The sequence below is a fragment of the Perissodus microlepis genome, chromosome 14 (genome assembly GCF_051167445.1).
Source record: "Perissodus microlepis isolate ML-2025 ecotype Zambia chromosome 14, ASM5116744v1, whole genome shotgun sequence".
NCBI lineage: Eukaryota > Metazoa > Chordata > Actinopteri > Cichliformes > Cichlidae > Perissodus > Perissodus microlepis.
The window spans coordinates 30,139,014-30,165,149 of NC_140474.1; the positions used below are offsets into that span (position 1 = coordinate 30,139,014).

Below are 26,136 nucleotides of genomic sequence, written 5' to 3' on the forward strand. Positions count from 1 at the left end.
TTTCCTAACCGTAGGGGCTAGAACGGTCATTCTTACACCGTTTTGTTCAGAAGAGATTGGGGAATCTTCAAGTGTTGACAATTTATCATTAAAATATGAATTTTTAGAGATATATGACATGGTTGACTTCTTGACTTAGAAGCCACGAATTCCCCAATATGCAAATTTGAATGCCTCAGCCCACATATATGATTGGCTGGCTGGGAAGCCGTGCAGGCCCTGATTTGTGGATTTGAATTCCTCAGCCCTCAGATATGATTGGCTGGCTTAGAAGCCATGAAGGCCCCAATATGCAAATTTGAATGCCTCAGCCCACATATATGATTGGCTGGGAAGCCTGATTTGAAAATTTGAATGTCTCAGTCCTCACAGAGGATTGGCTGCCTGGGGACCTGGCAGAAATATATAGAAATAGTATGATTAAGTATAAATACTACATTTAGTAGAAATACTATGTTTTAGCACAAATACTATAAAAAGAAGAAATACTATAATTTAGCAGAAATACTATATTAAGCACAAATCCTATAAAAAGCAGAAATACTATATTAAGCAATATAAATTGTCACGGTTTGCCAGGGCAAGCCGTGGGGGATGTTGGAGAAAGGACCCAAACGCTGGACTTAGTGCAATGAACAGTGCATTTATTTACAGTGGGGGGTAAATGTACACCACGCAATAGGTCTCCAGAGTGCTCCCTCAACTCCTGTGTTGTGCCTTCTCTCAAGTGCTGGTATTCCGTGCTCTCTGCTCCCGTGCCTACGCACACCCTGTGCGTCCTGCAGTCCCGTGTTCCGCTCTCCTGAGGAAAAAACAACAGACACCGCCGTTATGGCACCAACTCCAGCAGGCATACCCTGACCAGTACTTTAAACACTGACATGGAGTCTAACTCAACGATCCTGCGCCGGAGGAAGCTCCATCGCTCTGTTAAGTAGCTCCCCCGACGAGCCTGATCAGAAGCAGGTGTGTGAGAACCTAGGCGTGACCGGCAGCCGGCAGGGCCACACCCCTCAGGCCTGCAGGTGGCTGTCCTCCATCCTTCAGCCACACCCGCAGACACCCACACGTACACACACACCAGCAAGGAACACAAGAGCACAGTGCAGCAAACATACATCCAATACAATAACAATAATAATGGTCCACACTGCTCACGGACCCCGAGTCCCCGGAACCGGGTCCGTGACAGTACCCCCCCTCTAAGGGTCGACTCCCGACGACCCTAAAACAAAACCACAAAAACCAAAAACCACAGCACAACCAACCCAGGGTGGGTGGCGGGGGGTCCAGGACGGAGGGCCCCAAAACCTCTCCGCTAAACAGCCACCACAAAGCAACAAAAGAAAAACACAGTTCAACAGTCCAATCCCCCGGTCCGGTGGCAGCAAACACAGTTCTGCCGACCGACCCGCAGGACGGCAAAACAAGCGGGACCTGCTGTGGGTCAGGCAGTGGCGGCAAAACAGTTCAGGTGGCCTACCTCTACCCCCTTGATGGAAACGCAGCAGCTCCGGCGGGCGGCCACGGGTCCGGCAGCAGCGGCGGAACGGTTCTGGTGGCCTGCCACGGGTCCAGTGGCGGCGGCGGCGCTGCTCCTCCGGCGGCTTGCCCCGGGTCCGGTGGCGGCGGCGCTGCAGCTCCGACGGCCTGCCACGGGACCGGTGGCGGCGGCGCTGCACCTCCGGCGGCTTGCCACGGGTCCGACGGCAACGCCACTGCTCCGGTGAGCAACAGCGAGGAGTGGCACATGGCCTATGAAGCGCTGGTCGCTGACGTGGACGCGCGAGACGTGGGCAGCGTGGAGGGCGCGCTAGACGCGGAGGTCCCCCTGACTCACTGACCTCCAGTTCTGGCTGAGCGAGTCCCTCCAGACCTCCGAGCTCCTCCGGTGTCAGCGCGGGCTCCACAGGCTCGCTGAGCTCCTCCCGCTCACCGATCTCCAGCTCCGGCTCGCCGAGCTCCCCCGGCTGCGGCGCAGGCTCCTCCCGCTCGCCGAGCTCCTCTGCTGGCAACGCCGGTCGCTCCGGCTCGTTGAGGTCCTCCAGCAGCGGCGCTGGCTCCTCAGCTGGTGGCTTGCTGAGCTGCTCCTGCTCCGGCTCGCTGAGCTCCTCCGGCAGCGGCGCTGGCTCCTCCGGCTTCTGCTCGCTGAGCTGCTCCTCGGCAGGCAGCGCGAGCTCCTCCGGCTCGCTGAGCTGCTCCGGCTCGCTGAGCTGCTCCGGCTCGCTGAGCTGCTCCGGCTCTCTGAGCTGCTCCGGCTCTCTGAGCTGCTCCGGCTTCTGCTCGCTGAGCTGCTCCTCGGCAGGCAGCGCGAGCTCCTCCGGCTCGCTGAGCTGCTCCGGCTCTCTGAGCTGCTCCGGCTCCGGCTTCTGCTCGCTGAGCTGCTCCTCGGCAGGCAGCGCGAGCTCCTCCGGCTCGCTGAGCTGCTCCGGCTCGCTGAGCTGCTCCGGCTCGCTGAGCTGCTCCTCGGCCGGCGGCGCGAGCTCCTCCGGCTCCCGCTCGCTGAGCTGCTCCTCGGCCGGCGGCGCGAGCTCCTCCGGCTCCCGCTCGCTGAGCTGCTCCTCGGCCGGCGGCGCGAGCTCCTCCGGCTCCCGCTCGCTGAGCTGCTCCTCGGCCGGCGGCGCGAGCTCGGCCGGCGGCGCGAGCTCCTCCGGCTCCCGCTCGCTGAGCTGCTCCTCGGCAGGCGGCGCGAGCTCCTGCTCCTCGGCAGGCAGCGCGAGCTCCTGCTCCTCGGCAGGCAGCGCGAGCTCCTGCTCCTCCGGCTCGCTGAGCTCCTCCGGCTCGCTGAGCTCCTCCGGCAGCGGCGCTGGCTCCACCAGCTCGCTGAGCTCCTCCGGCTCCTGCTCGCTGAGCTGCTCCTCGGCTGGCGCGAGCACCTCCGGCTCGGGCTGGGCAGGTCCGGGTGGCGACATAGCAGCCGGTGAAAAAGATGGCAGAATGGCGGCTGCAGGCAGATGAGACGACGGCGGTGCTACAGCTGCCGATGGTGAAGCAGCGAGTGGTGTGGAGACCGCTGAATGAGGCGACGCTAGCAGTACTGTTGGCCGGCTTGCAGCAGCGTCAGCGGCGTCACCACCCACTGTAAACAAAAAAGCAGATGGGGTGAGAAATGAGAAAGTGTCCTTATTACTCACCACAGCCGTCTCTTGAGATGTCCGGGAGGTTGGCTGCGGTGAGGAATGCCGGCGGCGCGAACGCCGTTTCCGGGTAGACGACGGGGCCGGCGTGTCAGGCTGAAGAACTTCAGGCTGGCCGAGTGGGGGGGCAGCCTGGATCGGAGAGTGGAGGTGAAGGGTGTTGAGCAGGAATTCCGCCACAATCGGAAAAAGATTGTCCAACACCCAGGGAAAACAAGTCAGTGTTTCCTGCAACCGCTTCTCCACAGCGCAACGTAAAACCTCCGCGTGCGCTTCCAGCCACAGGTCACACAGACGATTTACTTTGTCTGTCACCTCCCTCCTGAACCTCTCCGAAAAGTCCGCTGGGTCCATCTGGCAGGATCGTTCTGTCACGGTTTGCCAGGGCAAGCCGTGGGGGATGTTGGAGAAAGGACCCAAACGCTGGACTTAGTGCAATGAACAGTGCATTTATTTACAGTGGGGGGTAAATGTACACCACGCAATAGGTCTCCAGAGTGCTCCCTCAACTCCTGTGTTGTGCCTTCTCTCAAGTGCTGGTATTCCGTGCTCTCTGCTCCCGTGCCTACGCACACCCTGTGCGTCCTGCAGTCCCGTGTTCCGCTCTCCTGAGGAAAAAACAACAGACACCGCCGTTATGGCACCAACTCCAGCAGGCATACCCTGACCAGTACTTTAAACACTGACATGGAGTCTAACTCAACGATCCTGCGCCGGAGGAAGCTCCATCGCTCTGTTAAGTAGCTCCCCCGACGAGCCTGATCAGAAGCAGGTGTGTGAGAACCTAGGCGTGACCGGCAGCCGGCAGGGCCACACCCCTCAGGCCTGCAGGTGGCTGTCCTCCATCCTTCAGCCACACCCGCAGACACCCACACGTACACACACACCAGCAAGGAACACAAGAGCACAGTGCAGCAAACATACATCCAATACAATAACAATAATAATGGTCCACACTGCTCACGGACCCCGAGTCCCCGGAACCGGGTCCGTGACATAAATATCCTATAAAAATCCTATAAAAAGCAAAAATACTGTACTATGATTTGGTAGAAAAATTATAATTAATCAGAAATACTATATTTGGCACAAATCTTATAAAATAGCAGAAATAGTATGATTTAGCACAATAGTAATAACTTAAACAGAAAAATTGGAAAAGCAAAATGGACAGCTGAAAAAATGCTGAACATGCTGAGGGTCCCTCAAATATACTTGCTAAATGAAAAAAATCAGCAAAAAAATATATAACAGCCACACAATCACAAAAAATTGTCACATAAGGAAACACACATGCACAGAGAGACACACACACAAGATCCAATTCAGTCAACCAGTCTAAATATATTGAATTTGAATCTTACAATGAGATCATCCCATAAAAAGGCTTTCTCTCTCTCTCTCTCTCTCTAGCTGTAGCACACACACACACACACACACACACACAGGGAGAGAGAAGCAAGTTTTCAGTCAAGCAGCCTGGGAGCTGCTGAATTTGAATCCACCAATCAGAGAGGCTGTGCACTTTTTCCCGCCAAAACAGGTGCACGCAGCACAGAGAGACACACAGGATTTTTGCAGTCTATTTCTCATAGTGACGACTCCCCTCAAACAAATGACCATAATTTCCTAACCGTAGGGGCTAGAACGGTCATTCTTACACCGTTTTGTTCAGAAGAGATGGGGCAATCTTCAAGTGTTGACAATTTATCATTAAAATATGGATTTTTAGAGATATATGACATGGTTGACTTCTTGACTTAGAAGCCACGAATTCCCCAATACGCAAATTTGAATGCCTCAGCCCACATATATGATTGGCTGGGAAGCCTGATTTGAAAATTTGAATGTCTCAGTCCTCACAGAGGATTGGCTGCCTGGGGACCTGGCAGAAATATATAGAAATAGTATGATTAAGCATAAATACTACATTTAGTAGAAATACTATGTTTTAGCACAAATACTATAAAAAGAAGAAATACTATAATTTAGCAGAAATACTATATTAAGCACAAATCCTATAAAAAGCAGAAATACTATATTAAGCAGTATAAATATCTTATAAAAATCCTATAAAAAGCAAAAATACTGTACTATGATTTGGTAGAAAAATTATAATTAATCAGAAATACTATATTTGGCACAAATCTTATAAAATAGCAGAAATAGTATGATTTAGCACAATAGTAATAACTTAAACAGAAAAATTGGAAAAGCAAAATGGACAGCTGAAAAAATGCTGAACATGCTGAGGGTCCCTCAAATATACTTGCTAAATGAAAAACATCAGCAAAAAAATATATAACAGCCACACAATCACAAAAAATTGTCACATAAGGAAACACACATGCACAGAGAGACACACACACAAGATCCAATTCAGTCAACCAGTCTAAATATATTGAATTTGAATCTTACAATGAGATCATCCCATAAAAAGGCTTTCTCTCTCTCTCTCTCTCTCTCTGTAGCACACACACACACACACACACACACACACACACACACAGGGAGAGAGAAGCAAGTTTTCAGTCAAGCAGCCTGGGAGCTGCTGAATTTGAATCCACCAATCAGAGAGCCTGTGCACTTTTTCCCGCCAAAACAGGTGCACGCAGCACAGAGAGACACAGGATTTTTGCAGTCTATTTCTCATAATGACGACTCCCCTCAAACAAATGACCATAATTTCCTAACCGTAGGGGCTAGAACGGTCATTCTTACACCGTTTTGTTCAGAAGAGATGGGGGAATCTTCAAGTGTTGACAATTTATCATTAAAATATGAATTATTAAAGATATTTTACTTGTAATGCACCATAACTGAGTAGAGGCGAAGCAAAAACTGCCTTGACCTGCCCTCAAACAACGCTTTGTAACTCTAAATCTATTTGGAGTATCGATATCATTCTTTCACCGTAAGAGACAGCAGGCTTTGGTGAACAGTCATGGAAATTTTCAGGTCTCTGTGGAAATCCAAAAAAAAGATATGACGAGAGAAAAAAGTGGTTCATTTCCAGAGTTTGAAATCTGAAGAAATCTGAGCGAAGGACGAATTTCCTACCCTCAAACAAGTCCAACTCATCTCAGAACGGTAATAGGTGAGAAAATAATTCTTGAATTGTGAGCGTCAGGAGTGTCTGAAGATATACGGGGACAAGCCTCATGTTTGAACTTCGATTCGTTAAGGAGATATGACGATTCGAATATGCCTCTCATTACAGAAATCAAGCGGTGATTTTGAACAAACTCTCCATTGACTTTCTATGGAGAGTTTTGAGACCTTGTGTTGGTCTGAGGAGATTTGCCAAAATTTTATAAATCCCACAACAATGATAGTGACATTTTCTGAAAGCCAGCAAAAATACCTACGTTTTGATGTATAATTTGTGGAAGTTGAGTGAAAATTGAGCAAGTAGCAAGAAGTTGTTCGGACATGAAGAGAAGACTGCGAAACCTTCAGTGGCACACTGGAAGCCAAGAGCATAGCAACCATAACAACGCATGTATTTTGTGAAAAATCAAAAAGATGAAACTCAAAACTTGAAGAGGGATAAGATGAAAACGGTAACAGATATGAAAAAGCTGAATCATACATGAATAGCCCAATAATTTGTGAACATTTTAAAATTTGAATGGTTGTTCTAGGCGAAAGTATGAGGAAGTAGTTAAGTTTCAAAAACGAGCAAGTTTTAGCAGAATTGCGGAAGTTTCCCATTCATTTCAATGGGACAAATTAAAGGAAAAAAGCTTAATATTTTAAAAAGTATAATAGTAATAAATAGCAAAAATCATAGCAGAAATTAGCAGAAATAGCAGAATAGTTTAAAATTTGAACGGTGAAAATAGCACAAAAATTGTGGAAGTAGTTAATCGGCGAAATACGGAGCAACTAGAAGAATAACTAGAAAAATTTGCATTTCCTGCGAAAATGCAGTGTGGATGCTTTAAAGCTGAAGCTGTCTGCAAAAACTAGCTGAAAAAGCTGAAAAGTTGCAGAAATTGTAAAAACTTTGCAGAAGCAAAGGAACTTTGCGAAAATGGAATAACTTAGCAGAACTACAATATCTTAGAGGAAACATAATACTTGGCAGAAATACAATAGCATAGCAGAACTTAGCAGAAATATTGTAACTTACCAGAAACTTGATAACTTCTCAAAAATACAAGAATTTAGGAGAAATAGTATAAGATAACAGAAAGAATATATTTAGCCAAAAATACTTAAGCATTACAGAAACACTATGATTTAGAAAAATAGTACAACAGAGCAGAAATACTGTGATTTACCAGAGACACTGTGATGAACTATGAATATTGTCATTTTAAATTAATACTATGTTTTAGCACAAATACTATAATTTGACAGAAATACTATCATTTGGCAGAAATACTATGTTTCAGCACAAATACTCTGGTTTAGCACAAATATTATAACATAGCAGAAATACAATTATATAGCAGAAATGCTATATTTAGAAAGAAAAATATAATATAGTAGAAATACTATGATTTAGCAGAAATACTGTAATCAGCACATATACTGTAACATGACAGAAATTCCTCCACTTAGTAGTAATACTATAACATAACACAAATGTTATGATTTGGCACAAAAACCATGATTTGGCAAAAATACTATGATTTAGCAGAAATACTATGATTGAGCAGAAGTACTAAGATGTAGTAAAAGTACTTTGATTTAACAGAAGTACAATTATGGAGGAGTAATACTTTAAAATGGGAGAAATATTGATACACACACACATACACAGAGCCTAAAGGGAAGAGTATTTGTGCCATGGAGTGTTAACAAGAATGTGAGGTCCATATTAGAAAAGCTGGTAAAATCCTAAAAGTTTGCAGAATTGTAATAAATGATGAATATGAATTACTGGTCTGTGATAGTGTATTAATTTGTATGGAAAAAAACCTGTTGACTAAGGTGGAATCGAACCCACGACGTCTGGGTTGCAGACCCGTGTCATTACCAACTGCGCCACTGAGAAAGAGACTGGGCGCCTTGAAAAACAGGGTGATGAGCAGTCAGAATTAGATCGCGGTGAGAGGCAAAAAGCGCCGTTTTTTGGAGTTACAACACGTTGTGTAACTCAAAAACTAGGTGGACTAGAAGCATGATTCTTGTACTGGCTGAATTAGCGGACTTTGGTGTACTTTGACCGCGATTTTCATTGCTCTCTGTACATCCGTCGCTGAGATATGACGAGAGAAGAAACGGCAGACCTCAGATATGATTGGCTGGCTGGGAAGCCGTGAAGGCCCTGATATGTGCATTTGAATGTCTCAGTCCTCACAGAGGATTGGCTGCCTGGCAGAAATATATAGAAATAGTATGATTAAGCATAAATACTACATTTAGCAGAAATACTATATTAAGCACAAATCCTATAAAAAGCAGAAATACTATATTAAGCACAAATCCTATAAAAAGCAGAAATACTATATTAAGCACAAATACTATAAAAAGCAGAAATACTATATTAAGCACAAATACTATAAAAAGCAAAAATAGTGTACTATGATTTGGGAGAAAAACTATAATTATTAGAAATACTATATTTGGTAGAAATACTATGTTTTGGCAGAAATACTATATTTACCTCAAATCCTATAAAATAGCAGAAATAGTATGATTTAGCAGAAATACTGTATTTAGCACAAGTACCAAAAAGTAGCAGAAATACTATGATTTAGCAGAAATACTATGATTGAGCAGAAGTACCAAGATGTAGTAAAAGTACTTTGATTTAACAGAAATACAATTATGGAGGAGTAATACTTTAAAATGGGAGAAATATTGATACACACACACATACACAGAGCCTAAAGGGAAGAGTATTTGTGCCATGGAGTGTTAACAAGAATGTGAGGTCCATATTAGAAAAGCTGGTAAAATGCTAAAAGTTTGCAGAATTGTAATAAATGATGAATATGAATTACTGGTCTGTGATAGTGTATTACTTTGTAGGGAAAAAAACATGTTGCCTAAGGTGGAATCGAACCCACGACGTTTGGGTTGCAGACCCGTGTCATTACCAACTGCGCCACTGGGAGAGAGAGCGGGCGCTTTGAAAAACAGGGTGATGAGCAGTCAGAATTAGATCGCGGTGAGAGGCAAAAAGCGCCGTTTTCTGGAGTTACAAAACGTTGTGTAACTCAAAAACTAGGTGGACTAGAAGCATAATTCTTGTACTGGCTGAATCAGCGGACTTTGGTGTACTTTGACCGTGATTTTCATTGCTCTCTGTACATCTGTCGCTGAGATATGACGAGAGAAAAAACGGCAGACCTCAGATATGATTGGCTGGCTGGGAAGCCATGCAGGATTTTTGCAGTCTATTTCTCATAGTGACGACTCCCCTCAAACAAATGACCATAATTTCCTAACCGTAGGGGCTAGAACGGTCATTCTTATACCGTTTTGTTCAGAAGAGATTGGGGAATCTTCAAGTGTTGACAATTTAACATTAAAATATGAATTTTTAGAGATATATGACATGGATGACTTGTTGACTTAGAAGCCACGAATTCCCCAATATGCAAATTTGAATGCCTCAGCCCACATATATGATTGGCTGGCTGGGAAGCCGTGTAGGCCCTGATTTGTGGATTTGAATTCCTCAGCCCTCAGATATGATTGGCTGGCTTAGAAGCCATGAAGGCCCCAATATGCAAATTTGAATGCCTCAGCCCACATATATGATTGGCAGGCCCTGATTTGAAAATTTGAATGTCTCAGTCCTCACAGAGGATTGGCTGCCTGGGGACCTGGCAGAAATATATAGAAATAGTATGATTAAGCATAAATACTACATTTAGTAGAAATACTATGTTTTAGCACAAATACTATAAAAAGAAGAAATACTATAATTTAGCAGAAATACTATATTAAGCACAAATCCTATAAAAAGCAGAAATACTATATTAAGCAATATAAATATCCTATAAAAATCTTATAAAAAGCAAAAATACTGTACTATGATTTGGTAGAAAAATTATAATTAATCAGAAATACTATATTTGGCACAAATCTTATAAAATAGCAGAAATAGTATGATTTAGCACAATAGTAATAACTTAAACAGAAAAATTGGAAAAGCAAAATGGACAGCTGAAAAAAGGGTGAGAGAAGTAAGTTTCTAGCTCAGTCAAGCAGGCTGGGAGCTGCTGAATTTGAATCCACCAATCAGAGAGGCTGTGCACTTTTTCCCGCCAAAACAGGTGCACGCAGCACAGAGAGACACAGGATTTTTGCAGTCTATTTCTCATAATGACGACTCCCCTCAAACAAATGACCATAATTTCCTAACCGTAGGGGCTAGAACGGTCATTCTTACACTGTTTTGTTCAGAAGAGATGGGGGAATCTTCAAGTGTTGACAATTTATCATTAAAATATGAATTTTTAGAGATATATGACATGGATGACTTGTTGACTTAGAAGCCACGAATTCCCCAATATGCAAATTTGAATGCCTCAGCCCAATAATATGATTGGCTGGCTGGGAAGCCGTGCAGGCCCTGATTTGTGGATTTGAATTCCTCAGCCCTCAGATATGATTGGCTGGCTTAGAAGCCATGAAGGCCCCAATATGCAAATTTGAATGCCTCAGCCCACATATATGATTGGCTGGGAAGCCGTGCAGGCCCTGATTTGAAAATTTGAATGTCTCAGTCCTCACAGAGGATTGGCTGCCTGGGGACCTGGCAGAAATATATAGAAATAGTATGATTAAGCATAAATACTACATTTAGTAGAAATACTATGTTTTAGCACAAATACTATAAAAAGAAGAAATACTATAATTTAGCAGAAATACTATATTAAGCACAAATCTTATAAAAAGCAGAAATACTATATTAGGCACAAATCCTATAAAAAGCAGAAATAGTATGATTAAGCATAAATACTACATTTAGTAGAAATACTATGTTTTAGCACAAATACTGTAAAAAGCAGAAATACTATAATTTAGCAGAAATACTATATTAAGCACAAATTCTATAAAAAGCAGAAATAATATATTAAGCAATATAAATATCCTATAAAAATCCTATAAAAAGCAAAAATACTGTACTATGATTTGGTAGAAAAATTATAATTAATCAGAAATACTATATTTGGCAAAAATCTTATAAAATAGCAGAAATAGTATGATTTAGCACAATAGTAATAACTTAAACAGAAAAATTGGAAAAGCAAAATGGACAGCTGAAAAAATGCTGAACATGCTGAGGGTCCCTCAAATATACTTGCTAAATGAAAAAAATCAGCAAAAAAATATATAACAGCCACACAATCACAAAAAATTGTCACATAAGGAAACACACATGCACAGAGAGACACACACACAAGATCCAATTCAGTCAAGCAGTCTAAATATATTGAATTTGAATCTTACAATGAGATCATCCCATAAAAAGGCTTTCTCTCTCTCTCTCTCCCTCTCTCTCTCTGTAGCACACACACACACACACACACACACACACACACACACACACACACACGATCCAATTCAGTCAACCAGTCTAAATATATTGAATTTAAATCTTACAATGAGATCATCCCATAAAAAGGCTTTCTCTCTCTCTCTCTCTCTGTCACACACACACACACACACACACACACACACACACACACACACACACACACACACACACGACCCAATTCAGTCAACCAGTCTAAATATATTGAATTTGAATCTTACAATGAGATCATCCAATAAAAAGGCTCTCTCTCTCTCTCTCTCTCTGTCACACACACACACACACACACACACACACACACACACACACACACACACACACACACACACAAGATCCAATTCAGTCAACCAGTCTAAATATATTGAATTTGAATCTTACAATGAGATCATCCCATAAAAAGGCTTTCTCTCTCTCTCTCTCTCTGTCACACACACACACACACACACACACACACACACACACACACACACACACACACACTCACTCACTCACACACACACAGAGGGAGAGAGAAGCAAGTTTCTAACTCAGTCAGGCAGCCTAGGAGCTGCTAAATTTGAATCCACCAATCAGAGAGGCTGTGCACTTTTTCCCGCCAAAACAGGTGCACGCAGCACAGAGAGACACACAGGATTTTTGCAGTCTATTTCTCATAGTGAAGACTCCCCTCAAACAAATGACCATAATTTCCTAACCGTAGGGGCTAGAACGGTCATTCTTACACCGTTTTGTTCAGAAGAGATTGGGGAATCTTCAAGTGTTGACAATTTATCATTAAAATATGAATTTTTAGAGATATATGACATGGTTGACTTCTTTACTTAGAAGCCACGAATTCCCCAATATGCAAATTTGAATGCCTCAGCCCACATATATGATTGGCTGGCTGGGAAGCCGTGCAGGCCCTGATTTGTGGATTTGAATTCCTCAGCCCTCAGATATGATTGGCTGGCTTAGAAGCCATGAAGGCCCCAATATGCAAATTTGAATGCCTCAGCCCACATGTATGATTGGCTGGGAAGCCTGATTTGAAAATTTGAATGTCTCAGTCCTCACAGAGGATTGGCTGCCTGGGGACCTGGCAGAAATATATAGAAATAGTATGATTAAGCATAAATACTACATTTAGTAGAAATACTATGTTTTAGCACAAATACTATAAAAAGAAGAAATACTATAATTTAGCAGAAATACTATATTAAGCACAAATCCTATAAAAAGCAGAAATACTATATTAAGCAATATAAATATCCTATAAAAATCCTATAAAAAGCAAAAATACTGTACTATGATTTGGTAGAAAAATTATAATTAATCAGAAATACTATATTTGGCACAAATCTTATAAAATAGCAGAAATAGTATGATTTAGCACAATAGTAATAACTTAAACAGAAAAATTGGAAAAGCAAAATGGACAGCTGAAAAAATGCTGAACATGCTGAGGGTCCCTCAAATATACTTGCTAAATGAAAAACATCAGCAAAAAAATATATAACAGCCACACAATCACAAAAAATTGTCACATAAGGAAACACACATGCACAGAGAGACACACACACAAGATCCAATTCAGTCAACCAGTCTAAATATATTGAATTTGAATCTTACAATGAGATCATCCCATAAAAAGGCTCTCTCTCTCTCTCTCTCTCTCTCTCTGTAGCACACACACACACACACACACACACACACACACACACACACACACACACGCACACACACACGGAGAGAGAAGCAAGTTTTCAGTCAAGCAGCCTGGGAGCTGCTGAATTTGAATCCACCAATCAGAGAGCCTGTGCACTTTTTCCCGCCAAAACAGGTGCACGCAGCACAGAGAGACACAGGATTTTTGCAGTCTATTTCTCATAATGACGACTCCCCTCAAACAAATGACCATAATTTCCTAACCGTAGGGGCTAGAACGGTCATTCTTACACCGTTTTGTTCAGAAGAGATGGGGGAATCTTCCAGTGTTGACAATTTATCATTAAAATATGAATTATTAAAGATATTTGACTTGTAATGCACCATAACTGAGTAGAGCCGAAGCAAAAACTGCCTTGACCTGCCCTCAAACAACGCTTTGTAACTCGAAATCTATTTGGAGTATCGATATCATTCTTTCACCGTAAGAGACAGCAGGCTTTGGTGAACAGTCATGGAAATTTTCAGGTCTCTGTGGAAATCCAAAAACAAGATATGACGAGAGAAAAAAGTGGTTCATTTCCAGAGTTTGAAATCTGAAGAAATCTGAGCGAAGGACGAATTTCCGACCCTCAAACAAGTCCAACTCATCTCAGAACGGTAATAGGTGAGAAAAAAAATTCTTGAATTGTGAGCGTCAGGAGTGTCTGAAGATATACGGGGACAAGCCTCATGTTTGAACTTCGCTTCGTTAAGGAGATATGACGATTTGAATATACCTCTCATTACAGAAATCAAGCGGTGATTTTGAACAAACTCTCCATTGACTTTCTATGGAGAGTTTTGAGACTTTGTGTTGGTCTGAGGAGATTTGCCAAAATTCTATAAATTCCACAACAATGATAGTGACATTTTCTGAAAGCCAGCAAAAATACCTACGTTTTGATGTATAATTTGTGGAAGTTGAGTGAAAATTGAGCAAGTAGCAAGAAGTTGTTCGGACATGAAGAGAAGACTGCGAAACCCTCAGTGGCACACTGGAAGCCAAGAGCATAGCAACCATAACAACGCATGTATTTTGTGAAAAATCAAAAAGATGAAACTCAAAACTTGAAGAGGGATAAGATGAAAACGGTAACAGATATGAAAAAGCTGAATCATACATGAATAGCCCAATAATTTGTGAACATTTTAAAATTTGAATGGTTGTTCTAGGCGAAAGTATGAGGAAGTAGTTAAGTTTCAAAAACGAGCAAGTTTTAGCAGAATTGCGGAAGTTTCCCATTCATTTCAATGGGACAAATTAAAGGAAAAAAGCTTAATATTTTAAAAAGTATAATAGTAATAAATAGCAAAAATCATAGCAGAAATTAGCAGAAATAGCAGAATAGTTTAAAATTTGAACGGTGAAAATAGCACAAAAATTGTGGAAGTAGTTAATCGGCGAAATACGGAGCAACTAGAAGAATAATAATAAAGTATAAAGTATAAAGTATAAAGTATAAAGTATAAAGAATAAAGAGAAACAGGAACTCAATAGTGTGGATGCCTTAAAGCATCCACACAATAATAAGGTATAAAGTATAAAGTATAAAGTATAAAGTATAAAGAATAAAGAGAAACAGGAACTCAATAGTGTGGATGCCTTAAAGCATCCACACAATAATAAAGTATAAAGTATAAAGAATAAAGAGAAACAGGAACTCAATAGTGTGGATGCCTTAAAGCATCCACACAATAAAGAGAAACAGGAACTCAATAGTGTGGATGCTTAAAGCATCCACACAATAATAAGAATAATAAATCCGACGAATAGTAATAAGTGTGCCTCTTGGCATAGGCACACTTAATAAGTGGCTTTATAACATTCTTCAGACTGACATATCTCAATTACTTTCTCATTGTTCCTGAATTTCCTTGGATTGTGGCACAATGTCTTTTGAGGCTTTCAAGGATCTTTTGGTTTACTCCACTTTTTCAGGCAGGTCCTATTTAAATCATTTCTTGATTGGGAATAGTTGTGGCAGTAATCAGTCCTTCGTGTGGCTAGAGAAATTGAACTCCGCTTTCCAACGATGCGATACACCACAGTTTATTTATGTTATGACAGGAGGGGACAATCACTTTTTTACACAGGGCCATGAAGGTTTGGATTTCTTTCCCCTTAACAATAAACAGTATTTTAAACATTTGGCAGAATATAAGCATAAAGTAGCATTAAAGAGAAATACTACAGTAACATTCAGTTCAAAGTGATGTTTGTCCACTTGTATAAATGTATAAGAACAGTATGCAGTATAATAAAATGCTCAGTTATACTGCAGTCGACAGAAAAGCAACAAATAAATGTCTGGGAAGAAGTTAGGGGGAAAATACATAAATATTTAATACCAGTGCCAGCGTTTTTGAAGAATGATTCTAGTCTTTTCACAAACTTGTTTCTGCTCAGTAATATAGAGAACTGCCACAGCCTTGCTCCTAGGCTTAGTTAGGTTCTCCCTGTAGGTTATTTGCATAAATGTCCTCCAGCCCTCAGAGGTACTGTATTATATTAATTTCACAATATTTCACGGGTGCCGGACTGTGGCTGCCGGAGGGCGAATAGGTGAAATATTGACAATGGCTTTATGGAGTAAAGCCACAGGGGCTGATGGGTGCCAAAGAAAACACACAACACATGGACAACATAAAGAGTCATGCGTTCTCCTTTCTCTGCTATAAACACAATAAACAATCTCACAGAACATGACTGCAAGACAGTACATGACAGTATGCAGTGTTGGAACTGCGTTTGCTCAGTGTAATTGGTTTATTAGTAAGGGAAACAAATGAATGTAGTAATTAATGATCCATCCTGTTTGGCTTTCCATCTAATTTCAGATGTAAATAGTGTAAACATCTGAGATGAGAAAACACAGTTAAACTCAGTTATTAAAGACAAAAAAGGGACAGAAAACAAAGAATTTGACTCATAAAGCTTAATTAGCTGATTATTAAAGTGTGAAATTTCAGACTGCAGTGAATTAAATTAATAAACCACACACAAAACATTAAGACATGGCACACGTGTGCCCTTTGGAGTCATTATTAGCATTATTATTAATAATAATAACAATTCCTTTATTCTTTATTCTCTTTGTTTAAGAATGGATGATAAATTAGTGATGCTTTTTGTTTTTGTTGCCTGGCTGAACAGTGGCTGTTGCACAGGTAGTGAAGCTTTACGGTTTCTTTCAATTTACTGCCGCACGGCTGCTGTTGCTTGGCTCTGCCTCTAGGTTGCAGTGTTGAATTATGATTTCAAGTTGAAGTAATCCCCCCCTTTTTGCACACTGTTCTGATTATTCGAATGTTTACCCACCTTGAAAATACCCATTCTGCAAACTGCTGATCCACTCATTGATTAGCTGTTTTATCAGCACCCCCACACAAGTAAATTACAGATTTGTCTCAATAGATGGCTTCAAAGCCATAAACATCTTCAAAGTGAGGCCTGTGGATGATAATCATTGAAGATGGCACTCTGAAAGACAAGAGGACCTATTAAACTGCAGCCATGATGGATTTTAGTTGTGCCTTTTATGTTTTTGATTTTGCCTAGAAGTTAATTTTAGTGGACTGGATCTTTAATTGACATGAATGGTGCTTTGTCACTGGGAAAGATCACAGGGAGTTGGGTTCCCCAGATGCAGATTTAGCCTAATCCTTGGCTCTAAAGCATCTTCAGACGCTCTCTATAAATGAGAGGAAACTGAGTGTGGTTCGACAGGAATAATGTATGTGTGAGAGTATAAATCAGACAAAAATAATAACTGTTTCAAAGAACTGGGATAGATGAGCACGCGCTTTCACTGTTAGCGCCTCATGAGTTAAGTAAATTATATGATTTTATTCATATTGATCTTCACATCACTGATTAACCAGTTACACTGTTACAATAAGTTCAGCTGTTTGCATTAAAATGGAGTTCCTTGTGACTTTTGAGACTTCAATGAGAAATGCTTAGAAACACAGTCTTGTTTAAAGAAATCAGCTTAGAGAAAAAAAAATAAAAGGCAGCAAAAAACAAAAATGATGGATTTTCTTAACAAGCTCTTTGTCTGTGCAGCATTATCCTCTCAAATCCTCCAAAACATCTCTTTATTTTTTGCAGTTAGAGGTTTTGATTAGTTTATTCATTATAGGCCTAACAGGGGTTTGACCTCTCTGTAGTCTAGTCCAGTGATTCTCAAATAGGGGGTCATCACACCCACAAGAGAATGGAAGACAAGTACTTAAGGCGCACTCAGTAGATGTTCAGAATAATTCCATCCCATAAAATTACTGATTAGCAGATTTACTGATTAAGCCAGTGCCGTATGCATGAAAAGTCATACACTGAGCAAAATTAGAAAAAACTACATTTGCTAAAGAAAAGATACTTATTTTGTATTATTTGTTAAGTTATGAGTCTGAAAAGTTGTGAATTGTGACATTTTCACCTCTTTATGTGAAAGACTTCTTGTCAGACTAAATGCATTTACATTGTAGATGATTACAAAGAGCCTAAAGTATATATTTCTGAATTTTGTCACCTTCAGATCTTGAACATCAGTGCTAAAGTTGACATTTTTTACTTTAAACATGCAGCACTGAAGTCCATGTAGTCCCAAAAAGGAGATGTAATAACAGTAAGACACAAAAAGGTATCAAGACTTAATTCTGTAACAAAAAATAAAATGCCTGTAATCGCATTGTGATTTTTCCACCTCAAGCTTTTTGCACAAGCAACAAAAAATTTGTTATCGCTTGTCAGAACACGTGCAACTTTCCAATTCCATCTGACTTGTTGGAGTTGCATCATGTTGGCCCCCTGATATCATACTTTAAGTTGGTGCAGGTGGATGTGGAAGCACAGTGGTAGCTCCTGCATGAACTGACTGCAGTGCTGCTGAGGAGGCAAAAAGGTGAGACTGCATCTTTCCACACACTTACGTCTCTGACTGCTCCAAGGACAGATGGCCAGACACACGTCTCAGCCCAGACAGAAGAAGGAAAGAGATGAATTCAGTCTCACACACACACACACACCCAACCCAATTTTCCCAACCCCCCACCACCCCCTCCACTCCTCCACCACCCTCCCTTTATCATTTTTCTCTCATTCTTTTTCATCTTTTTAAGTCGCTTCATTTCAGATGCATTCATACATTACAAATATCTTTATGTATGAGTCTGTCTGCCTCCCTCCCTCCTCACCTCCCCCATTTTCTCTCTCTCTCTTCCTCCCATTCTCACCTCCTCCTCCTTCTCTTGTACCTCCCTCCACTTCCTCCAGCTCCCTATCTTCCTCCCTCCTTCTCTCCTTCCATCCCATTACTGTAATCCATCACTCTTCCATCAGCCACCATGCAAACAGGCCTCCTGGTTACCATAGCAACCACCTCCAGCCCGGCAGTGCGCAGCCCCTCTCCGATTGGCTGGCAAGGCCTAGGCAGTCTCAGTCTGTCTGGGAGATGTGGTAATTGGCTGGGAAGGCATACACACATGCACAGATGTACACACACACACACACATAGTTACACTCAGTACAGTATTCATACAGTATGCACATACTCGCACAGGCACACAAATACACACATATAAAACACACTTGTACTTTCTTTGGGCCTAAATAATTATACATACTGATAATCTATTGGATATTGGAAAGCACATGCACAAGCACACACACACACACACACACACACACACACTCACAAACGTCCTCAGAGATATGAAAGGGAGACTGGGGTCAGAGTAATGAACCTTATAAGAAGATGAGGGCTCTAGGCTGTGTGTGTGTGTGTGTGTGTGTGCGTACACACACAAAAACACACTGCACACGTCTGAATTTTTTTGTGTGTGTGACACACAAGTGTTTTTGTGTGGGTTTCTGTATGCACAGGATGGTGCTGTGCAGGATTTTGGATAATGTTGGAGCTGTTCCAAAAAGGATGGATGGATGGAGGAATTTTTTTTTTCAGAGCATATTGTTAAAAATACCTATATCCCCCCTCAGCCCCCTCTCACCAAAAACCCCCAAGGAATCGAGTATGCACCAGTTTTTTTGGTTTTCTGTGTTCTGGTAGGAAGCAAAAAATGGAACTGTTGATCGGCTTGACTTCACTCCGCTGCTGTTGCTCAGCCAGGTCTGGCCAACACTGCAGCTATGATGAATGTCTCATCTCCAGGAATACATCACAAATAGCAAAACTGTACCTGCCCTGAATAGCAAAGTGTATTTTCTTCTGCAGTGTTGCTGGAAAACAATTGTGGACAACGGGGTTCCTTTGTCCCCATTCCCAGGTTTTCCAGGATCCGCTATTCATTCCAAACAATGGCATCCCTTAATTTCTTTTTATCTTCAAAGGCATTTTTACCCCTTTTTGAAACACATGAAAAGGCACCTTATATTTTTTTAAAAAAGAGACACGTGTTTTCTAGCTAAAACTATGCAATTACATTCTCTTCTGAAGACTGAAAAAGGAAAGGAAGAAATAGGAGCGGGAGAAAAAACTGGTCGACATTGGCCTCAGCTTCAAGCCCATAAGTATGTGCATGTGAGAGAAGAAGTCCGTGGACTAGTCCTCCCCACCTAAGGAAAAAAAAAAGACAGACTTGTAAGCTGCCCTAGTTGGCAGCAATACAGACGAGCAGACAGACAGACTGACTACTGTCCAAGAACACACAAATATTCAGCGATTTACACCACAGGAACTGGAGCAAATAATGCAAACACACACACGGCACACACAAAAGGTACAGCTCATTTTTCAATCTCATCTTTTTAATGGAAAAAAATGAGTCGAGGGAAGAGAGAAAAAACTGGGTAAATTGAGAAAGCCGAATGAATTCACAGAAAATGACTGACAGCAGTGATGACAGCAATGCGGTCACGGTCCACATTTCAAAGCATTCCCAGGTACCAGACGGAAGAGGAGGAGAAGAAAGAGAGGGAGGAAAAGAGGAGGGCGGTTAAAAAAAATGTCCAAGAAGATTGCATCTTCCTCTCGAGGTAAAAAATACAAATTAAAAACTCTTTATCCAGTGTTGTTTACAACAGACAGTCACATTGGAAAACAAAAAATGCAAAGATTGAAAATGAAAAGTGCACCCGCACTCACACGCATACATACTTACAATTAGTTTCTTATTTTTGGGAAAAGAAAAACAAAAACAAATAAAACAACAAAAAAAGTGCAAGCAAGATCACAGAACAACAATTTACAACAGAGGCCTAGAGTGGCCCAAAGGCTCAACCCTCTGACTGAGCCACCCCAACAGCCTGAAATGATGGTGGAAGGAGGAGATGGGGTAATGGCATCAACTTGAGACCTGGAGGTTCCTGGTGTGGCTTTGTTGGACCCCACATCCCCACCCTTACCACCACCATCACTTTGCTTCATCCATTTGTACAGGGAGAAGGCTCAAGTTTCATTAAACTTTCCCAACATGGCTTCCCCGCCCTCCCCAGATAGTACAATCAAAGTTAGTTTGACTCCACCATGCTTCTCCTTTTAAGTGCCAGGAAAGCTCCAAATATAAAGGCTTTTCAGTCACAATGACATCATCATTATCATCCAAATCCCAAACATTTCCATTATATTTAATCTAACAATCACCATTAAATATTTCCACTTCATCATCAAACTATTTCCACACAGACATGCTTCAAGTCTAGGTGTTAGCTCTGATTTGTAAATGGAAATAAACATTTCTTTTTATTGGTTGCTAGTGGTTTTGTCGGCAAATGTAACACTAATTTAACACACCATAAAGTCATACAGTATAATCCGAGTGCCTTGCATGAAATGTGTACACTCAAGTGCACTTTAGTTGTAATCTGTACTCAACATTACAATCCTCAAGCAGTGTTGTGCCATGCAACTGGTTCCACTGAGAAGAAAATGTCTGCAGAATAATAAATAACACACTATTTTGGTTCGATTTGCTTCTTTCTTTTTTTTTCTTCACTGACCTTCTGTGGATATACGCATACACTCATACACACACATGTACTCACATATATAGAAACACGCACTCACACACAGAGGCATAAACGCACTTGGAGAGCAAATGTAGCCACGCTGTGCAAAATGTAAAACTATTTTTTTTTAAAGGTACAGAACCAAACAAGCAAACAAACAGGAACTGAACATAAGTTAAAGGTTTTTGTCGTCGTTATTTAAAAATGCATTACCGACTTTATCAAAATATGAGTCATTCATGCAAAGTTGAATTGAATTGAGGGGGTAGTACAGTATTTGCACCTACTGCCCGTCTGCATCAGATGGCAAACATGAGTACAGTTCAGATACATTCTAGCGAGCCATCTGATCCTGTGAATTTCCTTTCAGAGACATGATGCAGCATTAAAATGAGACGTTCATTCAAGCCGAAGCTGGCCGAGTCTGAGCCGTTTCATACTCTTACCTGTACACAAAAATATGAAACACTGTGTAAAATGACAATTTGTTGCCCTTAATTCAATCCCCATATTTACAGCTATTGTCTCCAAACTCAAACCTCACATCCGCACTAATAAATCATTTAGAAATGTCCCCATAAATCAGCACTCGTACTTCACCTGTCTTCTAAAAATGCTTGTTAAGTTGCCTTGAGAAACCCAGTTAAACTGGTTGAGGACACTATAACGGGTCATTTCAATAAGAGAAAAATAAAAGATCTCTTTTCAGTGAAAGCCCACGAAGATGCATGCTGGCTGACCATTTAAACCCACGTTTCTCCACACTTACACCAGATTCTTTAGCGCAGACTAGCAGTGTTAGCATAGGTTCTACAACAACATATTTTTCTTATCAACCCCGAAAAACAGAAAAAGAAACAAATCAGATGGCTTCGTGTATACATGTTAACAAATGTCCAATACAGTTTAATTTATTTATATTTTGGTGACACTCTCTTTTAGACAGGTTTGATCTTGAAAGAGCAACCTGATTGAGTATTGCTCTATGCTAGCAACACAGAGCTTAGCATATCCGCTAATGTAAAATCAATGACCCCTTAACATTATTCTGTGGTGATAATTGTGCTGATAATGGCAAAGACTGTGAGAGAATTAAGTACTCACATAAAAATCTATTTATGCGTAGCTAAAGGTGGCATACAGTTTTATAAAGACAACACCTCTTAAGGGGTATAGTCTGTAATCAGGATTGCAACTATTATTTATTACAAATTTTTACTTATCTGATAAAAGAGAAGTTAGAGTGATGGGAACAATGACTGTAGAAACGTTTTCTGTAGTCATTGGATGGGACAGTTAGCTTAATCTCAAGACTGGGGAAACTGCGGGGGCCCTGAGAGGTCAAATAAACTGCAACTTAAGAAAACACCAGAAAACAGAAAAATGTTTCAAAAGCACACAAAATACAGTGGCAGTGTTTTGGGGGAGACGTTAACCAAAACCTGTAAAGGACTCCACAAAGAGACAGACGCTTAAATTAAGCTAAGGATTCATCTGTGTTAAGTTTCGTTCAGGAGAAAAAGACATACGATTTGTTTTAATTGTGTGACTTACCAAATACTGTAGATACACACAAAAAATACTTGTGTTTCGTTTCATTATATCTTGTTTTTTTTTTTTTTTAGTTTTTTCTTTTTTTTTTCTTTTAACTTAGTATTCTATTTAACCTTTGTTGTATTTTTTGAAAAACACTTTCAAAATATTGAAATATATTTTGAAAAAGGGTGGAGTGCCCACTCCGGGTCAGGGACTAGACCCTGCCCCAAGTGGAGGAGTTTAAGTATCTCGGGGTCTTGTTCACGAGTGATGGGAGAAGGGAGCGGGAGATCGACAGACGGATTGGTGCAACAGCTGCAGTGATGCGGATGCTGTACCGCAGCGGTCCCCAACCCCTGGGCCTCGGACCGGTACCGGTCTGTGAGTCGTTTGGTACCGGGCCACGAGAGTTGAGGCTCAGGTGTGAAATGTATGGTTTTCAGGGTTTTTATCGGTTTTCAGCGTTATTTAGTTATCGTTTTTATCGTTAACTCGGTTTTCCTGGGTCTTTTCACGTGTGTTATGAATAAATCTTCTTTTTTTCGGTACCGGTACTAGTTTTATTTTGTTGTATTTATCCGCAACACCTTAAAGGCTGGTCCGTGAAAATATTGTCGGGCATAAACCGGTCCGTGGCACAAAAAAGGTTGGGGACCGCTGCTGTACCGGTCTGTTGTGGTGAAGAGAGAGCCACCCTTCGGAGGAAGGGTGGCTGGCCTCTCCCTTAGAGATACGGTGAGAAGTTCAGCCATTCAGGAGGGGCTCAGAGTAGAGCCGCTGCTCCTCCACATCGAAAGGAGCCAGTTGAGGTGGTTCAGGCATCTGACAAGGATGCCCCCTGGGCGCCTCCTGGGTAAGGTTTTCCGGGCATGTCCCACCAGGAGGAGGCCCCGGGGCAGACCCAGGACACGCTGGAGAGATTATATCTCTCGGCTGGCCTGGGAACACTTTGGTGTTCCCCCGGATAAGCTGGAGGAGGTGGCTGGGGAGAGGGAGGTCTGGGCTTCTCTGCTTGGGCTGCTGCCCCCGCGACCCGACCTCGGATAAGCGGAAGAAAATGGATGGATGTATTTTTCTATTTCTATTGTGTTTTATTCATCATCAGTTTTGTTTTGTGTGCTATTACAGCATTTTAGTATTTGTTGGTGTTATTTTTCTTAGCTACAGTGCATTTGACCTCTCAGGGCCACTGTAAGAAACAGTTTTCCTGGCCGTATGTCTGTGTAGGGTTTCACTCAACCAGGTCATGTTAGTCTAAGACCCTTGAATCAAGGGTGGCTGGACTTCTTTACGTTTTTTGAAGATGTTTCACCGCTCATCCTGGCTACCAGCACCTCTAATGCTTATGGATTAACGTGTAATATAAAACAAAAGGTTGTAAATTATAAAAATGATGATCTTCAGTGTGGGTTATGTGCCATACTATTCATTTCTTCCATACTTTCCAGAGTCACTTCAAGATGCACTCTGGCATATAAGCCACGGTGAAATGATGAAACAATTCCTTTAACACTTTCTTTTTGTCTTCACTCTGTCAGAATACCTGGACGAGAAAATGCCGACTTTCCTTGCATCCACTTGACCTCTGCTACTCAGATCCTCGCACAGATCCTGCCTAGCTTGGAAATGGCTACAATTATTGTAGTTTTCAAATAAAGTCCCACAAACAGACATGCACACACACACATACACACTAACACACACCCAGTTTGGCCAAAAGAGTTCATATTACAAACACATTATTGCGAATTAAGTGTGCTTTCTCTTCGATTTCAATTACAAGTTTTGAAAAAACAACTGAAACAACAACATGCGAATGAAAAAGAAATTAAAAAAAGGAATCATTAAAAAATACGTTTTTTTGGCCTCCGCATAGGCCAGACAAAGATCTGCATTGTCCACACATTGATCCTACATTCTTAACACACAGATAATACACACCAAGCACCAGGAGCGTTTTAGTCTCGCATTGGCTTCACAGTCATTGTTTCATCGAGGGAAAGGGCGAACAAAGGTCAGGTAAAGGATTTGTGAGGGACGCTAAGCCTAAATTGTATTTTTAAATACATCGTTTGATCAGAGATAGTTGATTAAGAGAAAAATCCTTCTCTCCTTTAATCAGAGGATCACATCCGCACACTAAAAACCACCGGTGTCAATCCCAAAATGCATCATTAATTTTGTGGAAAAACCCCATGCAACGAGAGAGGACAGGGTGAGGTCAAAGATGGTCTGAGTTCCTGACCAGAGACTCCGACGTGTCCGGCGAGGGTGAGGTTTTATGAGCGCGTAGATGGAGAATCAGTCGAAATTCTGTACAATTCACTCTGCCTTTAAAAAACTGCATGGAGCAGGAAACCCTGCAGACAAATAATGGAGCAGAGTTCAGTGTCTCAGCTCTGCCGTGCACGGTAAAGGACAGAGGGAGTAAATGAAATTTTGATTGGGTGTATATTTCACAGTTGACTAACACTGAAACATACTGCTCCATGGTTATCCAGGGTCTTCAATGCCCTGTCCTCTGCCTAACACCTATCCATCTTATTAATTCTCGCTCACTACTTGACTGAGTTGCAGCTGAAGATCATTAGGGCTCATCCGAGGGCCCTTATGAGGGTTCCTGTGGAGTAGTATGCCTCAGAAGTGCCCTTGGCAGGCTGAAGTGTGTGTCTTGCTAGCAAACTTATTGCCAGCTGATGAATTCCTCTGTTGAGACAGAGCAAGAATGAAGGGAGGGGGGGGGGGGGTTCAGGTCAAGCACAACAGGGAATTCGAGTGATCAAAATAAATAAATAAACGGGGTGGAGGTTGGCTCGCCACTGGAAAGACGTTTCGGGAATATGCATCGCCGTGGTTGCTGTGTGCTCAGTCGTGTCAAAGGTCGCGGGGACAGAACGTAGAGAGAGTAGCGGCGAGCAGATCAGAAGAGGAGAGGGGGGGTAGCCTCTGAGGCACAGTGAGGGGGGTTACGGAGAAGTGGTTTTGGGAGAGGATGAAGGGCCAAGAGGAAGAGGCGCAGCTCAGCAGATTAAGTGAGGGTGATGTAGGCTGAGGCTTTCTCCTTCAGTTGTCTTAGACACAGATGACAGCTCCAGCTCCCTGTACAACACACACACACACAGATTGGGAGTTCAATCACTGCTATTGTAAAGCCTTGTGGATTAATCCCTCATTTCACACAGAGCGTTAAGTAACACTGTAAATTAAAGCTCCGTGTTTAAACACCACACGCTGTGCCTGTGGTTTGTGGGTGCAGAGGATCTGACAAGTAGTTTGGTTTGGATTCCGGCTCAGGATTTGTGACA

At 41.9% G+C, this 26,136-nt stretch overlaps 2 protein-coding genes across 2 annotated transcripts in view; both read right to left on the reverse strand.

Moving 5' to 3' along the window:
• Window positions 1–1,673: 1,673 nt before the first annotated feature.
• LOC146374178 (uncharacterized) lies at window positions 1,674–4,130 on the reverse strand (the record flags this gene model as incomplete). Its single annotated transcript, XM_084950162.1, has 2 exons — window positions 3,825–4,130; window positions 1,674–3,745 (listed from the first exon to the last, which is right to left on the reverse strand). A coding segment is annotated over exon 2 (1,818 nt), but the record flags the coding sequence as incomplete, so codon positions are not given.
• Window positions 4,131–20,074: 15,944 nt separating this feature from the next.
• Window positions 20,075–26,136, reverse strand: part of dpf1 (double PHD fingers 1) — a 57,125-nt gene continuing 51,063 nt past the window's right edge. Inside the window, exon 12 of the mRNA XM_084950525.1 lies at window positions 20,075–25,930. Within this exon, the coding sequence (XP_084806651.1) occupies window positions 25,860–25,930 (71 nt within the window). The 3' untranslated portion in view covers window positions 20,075–25,859. The remainder of the gene's footprint in view (window positions 25,931–26,136) is intronic.